Source organism: Engystomops pustulosus, chromosome 4 (assembly GCF_040894005.1).
Source record: "Engystomops pustulosus chromosome 4, aEngPut4.maternal, whole genome shotgun sequence".
NCBI lineage: Eukaryota > Metazoa > Chordata > Amphibia > Anura > Leptodactylidae > Engystomops > Engystomops pustulosus.
In genome coordinates, this window is record NC_092414.1 from 115180353 (window position 1) to 115189389 (window position 9037).

Here is a 9037-nt window from a genome sequence, read left to right on the forward strand (position 1 = left end):
AATTACAAAAAGTTGATCAGTGCATAAAAAGATGTTAAAAACAAAAGAATTACAAAATAAAATGACACACAACACGGCAAAACAGTTATAAAATAAAAAGGGAGAAAAATAACAGAAACTTACAAACTTAAAGTAAATCCTGATCCCTGGAGGTGGGAGAAATGAGGAACACACTCAACTTGTCAAGCAGCCCCCAAAATGTGAACACCAATTCTTGGATTTCATATTGTTTTATAACTTCTCAGTTTGGTTCAGGTTTCAGAACCTCCCATTCATGAATTAGTCCAGAGGGTCATTCAGGATTAGGCAAAGTTTTAATGAGGGGGGGGGAGAGTCCAGGAATATTTAAACAGTTCTTTTGTTTCCAAATCCTGATGCAGAAGAGGGGGGGTATGGAGACCAAATGTCCTTTGGGGTCTGAACAGACCAGTCTTCAGTTCAGAGGTTATCAGGCTGTTAAAGCTCCAGGATGTCATAAAAGCTGCCTGGACGCTTCAATAGATGCCAAATATTTAAACAAAGTTTGTAATTACCCTATAGTTAAACCAATCTTATACATTCACAATTAATATCTCCTTGACACCTCCCCCTTTCAAGATTGGGCAAATTTGAAATGACCCACGCCATTTTAAATTTTCCCAAGCCAATTACCAATAATACATAGCAGAAGTTCAGTACCATAAAAATCATTGCCATAAGATGTGACTACCTGGGCACATCAACCATCTGGTCCTTTGTCCTGTGTATAAGGCCAAGTACTATCTCCCCTGGTCACTTGTACACTGCTGTGCTGGGACCCCCTGCTGACTTTATGGCTTTGTGCTGCAGAAACACTAAGTTCTGTGTCCCCTCTCCCAAGTGTGAAATGGTTAACCCTCTCCCTGCTGGATGAAATGCCAATGGAGTTAAGTGTAGGACTACTGTACCCAGTTACATTGTGTTTTGGTTTTCCCGCTGTACAGCTATTAGAGTCCCTCTCTTTATCATTTATACTATGAGAGTCCCTATGCCCCTGCGCCACTTCCTGATCGCTCCCCAAAACTGCACTGGCAACACTCATCACTGGGAACCCGACCTCACTGTGGACCCCAGTCTCCTCTCTCAGCACTGGTTCTAGTGTACACGCTGTCTTTAGCTCATAGACACACTGCATCTCCCCAGTCTGAGTAGAGGCATCTTTGTGGCTCATGCTCTGAGCCTTACTCATCTTGACACCTCTTGTCTGCTCTAGGACCTCTCCTTGAGTAATGGCCTCCACCAGATCCAAACTCACGACCTTAGAGCTTTGAGGTGCAGATTCAGACACTCCATCCTGGCATCCTCTCACACCCTTCACCATATCTGCTGACTGCAGGGTTATCTCTGGGGGCCCGTTCACCACCCCCTCCCCCGTAGCTTCCTCATACTGGGACACCTCTGGTTCTGGAGCAGGCATAGCCTTGCTCTTGCTATCCTGTCCTCCTTCCCAGATCAGTCCCCTTGGGCTTCTGCCCATTTTCTCATATGATTGTTGTACATCAGGCACATACACAGTTGTCATGTTTCCCAAATCATTTCCCAACAATACATCCACAGGCAATTCTTGTGACACTCCCACTAGTCTGATACCTCTACCAGAACCCCAGTCCATAAAAACCTTGGCGACGGGCACTCCTGGATGGCACCCAGTTATCCCCTTCACAGGCAAAGTCTTTTCTGGAATGATGTCCTCAGGGTTTATAATCTCAGGGCGAACAAGAGAATAACTTGCCCCTGAGTCTCTTAATCCCTGGGTGACTCTATCACCCACTATCACAGTCTGCATGTGATGCTGTAATTTCTCCATATCACCAGAAAGCAGCATGACTACTGGTACTGTAGAGTAGACAGTTGCCCCTCTCTCTGGGCACGCAGACCTCAGATGTCCCACTTTGTTACAATTAAAACATTTGCGCATATCCCCCTGATTTATAGACTCCCTCAGTGTAATGTTCTCACCCACTTTGGAGACAGAAGGTTGTGATGTTGTCCTGGCTTGTTTTTCCTTCCAGCTGGAGGACCTTTGGGGGGAAGTTTCCCTCTTTGCTTCAGGCATCCGGTTGGCGGTGTAGGAGTCTGCAATCTGCGCAGCTTCATCCGCAGTTTTAGGCTCCCTGTCACAAACAAACTGTCGTACATCCACAGGACAAATGTGAAGAAACTGATCTTTTATCATGAGATCCTCCAGGTCCTCACGGCTGTTGACAGAAAGTCCTCGGGTCCACTGTAGAAAGGTAGTCCGTAAGTTGCCTACTGTATCAGCGTAGCTGTCAGTTGTTTCTCGCTTTACACTCCGGAATTTCTTGCGATACACCTCTGGAGTTAAGTTGTACTTTTTAATCAAAGCAGCTTTTATAGCGTCATAGTCCTCATCAAGCTCAAGAGGAAGGTCAGCAAATACTTCCAGGGCTTTGCCTCTTAGCCCTGGGCTTAAATACTGTGCCCACTGCTCACGGGGCAGATGGTATTGTCTGCAGGTCTTCTCAAACGACCGCAGAAAAATGTCCAAGTCCCCATCCTTGTCCAGTACTGGAAAACGTTCTTGACGAGGTCTTTTGGGGTCTACATCCTGGGATTGGGGTTGCACAGAATTGATACCCCTTTCAATACGCGCCATTTCCAGCCTGAATTCTCTATCAGCCTGGCGCTCTGCGGCTGCTCTCTCCTCTCTCTCTGCTGCTGCTCTCTCCTTCTCTCGCTCTGCGGCTGCTCTCTCCTTCTCTCGCGCTGCTCTCTCCTCTCGCGCTGCGGCCGCCTGATTAAATTGAAGGATAAGCTGCAGGCGCAGGCTAGGATCACATTCACCTAGCTGCTGTAGGGCCATTTGTAGAGACACATCCATGCCTTCCTGAGGGCTCCTGCTGTGGGTAGCCTCAGGGGAAACTCTTCCAGGATTAATGTCCATTTCTTGGCTCCCTTGAGCCGTGCCAGATCCTTGCTCTGCATCTTGCTCCATCAAAGCACAAACCAGCAGCTCTTTGGACTTGTCAGCCGGGTCGATACCTCTCTGCTCACAGAGGTGGACTAGAGCCTCCTTGCTCTGTCTCTTGTAGATGGTTGCCATCACTGAGTGCAACCTTTGCCAAATAAAAGATAGAAAAGAAAAACGGGGAAGGGAAACTGTTTGCACATGTGTCTTAGAACAGCACTGATTTGGTCCGTGTAAAACTAGGGTACTCCTCGCAAGGATTCCACTAGTCCTTAAGTGCAGGGGTTAGTGACTTAATCCCAACACTTAATGCTCTGACAAAAATGAATCTATCCCACCGCTGCCACCAATTTGTCACGGCGAAGGACGCCGCCGCCTCGTCACGTGACGTGGGGTGCAACTGTACGGGTTAATCTAGCCTACTCAAATTTGCGCTCACCTTTCACTCAGGACACAAATTGAGCCTAAATCACACCTCATACAGCTCCAGCACCAGAACCAGACCCGCTGCCACCACTTATTGCATTTATATTGGGACCAATAAGTATCCCACTCTACATCAATTCTTGCTCTCAAGCAGTCACCTTGTCACACCACTAGACATGCACACTCAGCACTCTAGCAGTCACACAGCTAAGCACACTTCACAAGGCTATGAGTTCGCAGAGCATACAGGGACCAAAATTAAAGTGAAAAGCTTTAATTACAAAAAGTTGATCAGTGCATAAAAAGATGTTAAAAACAAAAGAATTACAAAATAAAATGACACACAACACGGCAAAACAGTTATAAAATAAAAAGGGAGAAAAATAACAGAAACTTAAAAACTTAAAGTAAATCCTGATCCCTGGAGGTGGGAGAAATGAGGAACACACTCAGCTTGTCAAGCAGCCCCCAAAATGTGAACACCAATTCTTGGATTTCATATTGTTTTATAACTTCTCAGTTTGGTTCAGGTTTCAGAACCTCCCATTCATGAATTAGTCCAGAGGGTCATTCAGGATTGGGCAAAGTTTTAATGAGGGGGGGGGAGAGTCCAGGAATATTTAAACAGTTCTTTTGTTTCCAAATCCTGATGCAGAAGAGGGGGGGTATGGAGACCAAATGTCCTTTGGGGTCTGAACAGACCAGTCTTCAGTTCAGAGGTTATCAGGCTGTTAAAGCTCCAGGATGTCATAAAAGCTGCCTGGACGCTTCAATAGATGCCAAATATTTAAACAAAGTTTGTAATTACCCTATAGTTAAACCAATCTTATACATTCACAATTAATATCTCCTTGACAATTACATACAGCACATACCTATTACACACGTATATAATATATACTCACATACATACATTACATACAGGATATACCTATTATACACGCATATAATATATACTCACATAGATACAGCATATACCTATTACACATGCATATAATATATACATTACATACAGCACATACCTATTACGCACGTAGATAATATGTACTCACATAGATACAGCATATACCTATTACACATATGTATAATATAGACACGCGTACATAGTGTACTAGTATCGTCAACCCTGCCTTTCTCTCTGTGGCTGGGGAGCCATATACTGCTCCAACTCATAACTTACACATTCTTGTAAAATCATCTTCAGTCGGGTATGTCTCCTGCAATAGCGCTATGTTTGTCCGCAATTTTTTCTAAGTATCTTAATATCATCATACATTTTTGCAGGGCTTGTAATCCCCTGACATTCCATGATATCATTCGCATGGCTAGGACTAGATTCACAGCGTGTTATGGTTTCTGAATAGGTGGTGTGAGCAGCTCAAGGGGACTTCACAGATTAAATGCACACAATACAATACAAAAATAAGAAACAAAAGATTAACTCCGGCCCCCCCTCCCAACTATCTTAATTACTTGTTTAGACATTAGGGTTACGTGCGTTGGTCTTATTCCCTTAGTTGTCTCAGGTCAGACTTACTCCTGTTTAACCTCTATAAAACTTCAGGGTTATTGAGGAGCGTCCCCAGACTCCTTTCTATCGTCAAAATAGATAATTATGCATACAAGCTTCCTTTTTCTGAGGTTGCATAAGTTGCTTTGCTTCACATCACATAAAAAATGGAATAAAAAATTATCAAAATGTCACACAGACCTCAAAATGGTAGCAATGCAAACGTCGGCTCATTTCGCAAAAAATGACACCTCACACAGCTCCGTGCGCCAAAGTATGAAAAAGTTATTAGCTTCAGAAGATGGCAAAAATTTATTTTTCTTTTTTGTACCCATTCGTTTCATTTTGAAAATGTATTAACCCTTTCAGGACCTGGCCCTTTTTTGTTTTTTCATTTTCATTTTTTACTCCCCATGATCAAAAATCCATAACTTTTTTATTTTTCCATGTACAGAGCTGTGTGACGGCTTATTTTCTGCGTAACAAATTGCACTTCATAGAGATGGTATTGAATATTCCATGCCATGTACTAGGAAGCAGGAAAGAAAAATTCCAAATGCAGTGAAATTGGTAAAAAAACGCATTTGTGCCGTCTTCTTGTGGGCTTGGATCTTACGGATTTCACTGTGCGCCCCAAATGACATGTCTACTTTATTCTTTGGGTCTGTGCGATTACGGGGATACCAAATTTGTATAGGTTTTATAATGTTTTCATACATTTAAAGAAATTAAAACCTCCTGTACAAAAATTGTTTGGGGGATTTTGCCATCTTCTGGCGCTAATAACTTTTTTATACTTTGGTGTACTGAGCTATGGGTGGTGTCTTTTTTTGCGGATTTTGATGACGTTTACAATGTTATCAATTTTAGGACTGTTCGACCTTGTGATCACTTTTTATAGAATTTAAAAAAATTTTTAAATGGCAAAAAAGTGCCATTTTCGACTTTGGGCGCGATTTTCCGTTACAGGATTAAACGCAGTGAAAAACCGTTATCATATTTTGATAGATCGGGCATTTTCGGACGTGTCGATACCTAATGTGTTTATGATTTTTACTGTCTATTTATATTTATATCAGTTCTAGGGAAAGGGGGTTGATTTGAGTTTTTAGGGTTTTTTATTATAATTTTTTTTTAACTTTTTTTTTATTACGTCACGGGTCGTGAACGGGTTAAAACACAATAAAACCTTTATAAATTTGGTATCACCGCGATCGCACCGAAACAAAGAATAAAACTGAGGTGTTATTTGGAGCGCATAGTCAAAGTCGTAAAAACTGAGCCCACAAGAACGTTTTTTTCAATTTTTCCACATTTGGAATTTTTTTTCAGATTCACAGTTTTCATGTTAAAATAAACAACATTACGGGAAAGTAAAATTTGTTACACACAAAATAAGCCCTCACACAGGTCTGTACACGTAAAAATGAAAAAGTTATGGAGGACACTGCCTCTTGAAGAGTGGGGCGAGCAGCTGATTTCCAGTGTTTAGCCAAGCAAATAGTTGCTAACGTCAGTATTTTGCAAACAAGGGATTGATTTTTAACTGGCATATTATCTTTATTGAGTTGGAGAAGCATCAGTTCAGGGGAGATAAGTATCTTGTTCCCAATTAACAACAAAATCTTTGATTTCCACCCAAAACGTTTGAATTACTGGACAACTCCAGAATATGTGTAATAAATGCCCTTCATTACCACACAATCTCCAACATATGTCCGAATTTGAAGGGTATGCTTTATGAAACCCATCCAGTGTATAGTACCATCTAAGCATAATCGTGTGTGCTGATTCCAAGTGCTTTGTGCATTGCAAAGATGTGGAGTTTATTTTAATAGCCTGTGACCATTCCGTGTGAGTGAACGATTTCGGAGGTCTCTTTGCCACATTTTGAATGGATAAGAGTTTTTAGAACTCTAGGGAGAATCTAATATGTTATGGAATGGTTTCAGGCCTTTTATCTTATCGTTTGTATGCGACTTTGTTAAGTTAGCACTGTGTTTTAATTTGTCGAAATCATGGTGTTGGACAAAATGTTGCAGCTGTGTATATCCAAACTGTAAGGATGTATGGACATCGTAGGCGGCTATTAAAGTAGGGAAGGACAAAAAAACGCCATCCTGTTGCAATTGAAAAACATGAGTAATTCCTTTAGCTTTCCATGTGTTTAATTTCTAATTTTGCATACCCAATACTACTGCCTCCAAGGTCATTTCTCCAAGGTCAATCGAAAGTAGCTTTGGGGGTTGCTAATGTATGGGCTGTAGCTCACCCTTTGATCAAAATCTCCATAATTGGAGAGAGACGAAAACGGGGTAGTTGTGAATATTTAAGTGCCAAAATCCCATCCCATCTCTCTGTGCCCCCGGTATTCCCATCACTCACATCTTTGTGCAATATTCCGAGGCACATCCCATTCTCCTGTCTCCTATACATAGGCCAATGGCCAGCTAATGTTTTCCCCTACTTCTGACTTTCTTCCCTGCTCTTGTAGGATGTAAAGTGCAGATTTGTAACACAATCAACTGGTAACCACAATAAAATTGGTAACATCAATACTTTTACTGGGAGAAATATTAGCAATATCAAGTGTCCCTTGTACTGCAGTTGTAACGTGTGACGCCTTTTCTGATCTCATCCGAGCATCACGGCTCTCTGGTTGAAGCGTTGAAGCGTTGTAAACCAAGCCCAATAACATGCTGGTGTGTGCTCTTTCTGTCAGGATCTGCTTTTATTTTATCTTCTTATGCCCTGGTTTTTACAAAAAAAGGTTTTTAAAATTACGCAGAAGAGCCTGAACACTTGTGTTGAGTTTAAGTATTCACATGAACATATATGTGAATATAAAAAAAAAATATTTTTAAAATATCAATAAAGTTAAACAAAACACTAAACAATAAAGCCTTAAAACAGTTCCTCTACTATGAAAGACAGGTTCTTTTTTTACTTTTGTTGGCATATTTGGTAACATTGAAACAGTTAAGGTTGACACTGTATGATAAATATAAAAACTTACTTTAAAACCCCTTCACGCTCCGTGGTGTATATATCCGCCACGGAGCTGTGAAGGGTGTATGAAGAGGGCTCACGGGCTGAGCCCTCTTCATACAGTGATCGGCTTTGCTGCATATCGCAGCAAAGTCCCATCGCTAACACCCGCGGTCGGTGCTTGTCTGCCGCCGGCAAAGTCGCCAGCGGCACTGGAAGCATGGTGGCGCATGGGCCCATCTTACCTCTGATCGCCGCTCCCCCGAACATCATCGGGGGGCGGCGATCGGTTGCCATGGTAGCCTCGGGTCTTCGTTTGACCTGAGGCTTAACGGCTTCTGCATATTCATTACAATGAGCCAGTGGCTCATTGTAATGTACAGAGTGCAGAAATGCCATATACTGCAATACAATTGTATTAATGTACCCTAGATGGTCTAAGATGTAGGGAAAAAAACAGAAAAAAAAAGTTTTAAATTCATGAAGTATTAAAAGTTCAAATCACCCCCCTTTCCCTAGAACTGATATAAAATATAATAAACAGTAAAAATCACAGACACATTATGTATCTCCGCATCCCAAAATGCCCAATCTATCAAAATATTAAAACAGTTACGGCCGGTGGTGCGAAAATGTCCGAAATGCGACTTTTACACCTTTTTATTTGACATAAAAAATGTTTAAAAATTATCAAAATGTCGCACAGTCCTCAAAATTATAGCAATGAAAACGTCGGCTCATTTCACAAAAAAAAAATGACACCTCAATCAGCTCCGTACCCCAAAGTATGAAAAAGTTATTACCGTCAGAAGATGGCAACATTTTTTTTTCTTTTTTGTACACATTCGTTTAATTTTTTAAAATGTACGAAAACTCCATAAAACCTATATAAATTTGGCATCACCGCGATCGCACCGAACCAAAGAATAAAGTAGAAGTGTTATTTGGAGCGCAGAGTGAAAGTCGTAAAAAACTGAGCCCACAAGAACGTGCAGGTTTTTTTTTCCAATTTTTCCACCTTTGGAATTTTTTCCCGGCTTTCCAGTACACGGCATGGAATAATAAATAACATTACGGGAAAGTAAAATTTTTACGCACAAAATAAGCTCTCACACAGCTCTGTACACGGAAAAATGAAAAAGTTGTGGATTTTTGAAGATGAAGAG

The 9037-nt window shown here is 41.5% G+C and overlaps 1 protein-coding gene across 1 annotated transcript in view; it reads right to left on the reverse strand.

The window, feature by feature from the left end:
* LOC140128467 (uncharacterized) overlaps window positions 1–3137 on the reverse strand; it is a 41669-nt gene extending 38532 nt beyond the window's left edge. The window contains exon 1 of the mRNA XM_072150173.1: window positions 1517–3137. Coding sequence (XP_072006274.1) covers window positions 1517–3082 — 1566 coding nt within the window. The 5' untranslated portion in view covers window positions 3083–3137. The remainder of the gene's footprint in view (window positions 1–1516) is intronic.
* Window positions 3138–9037: the final 5900 nt, after the last annotated feature.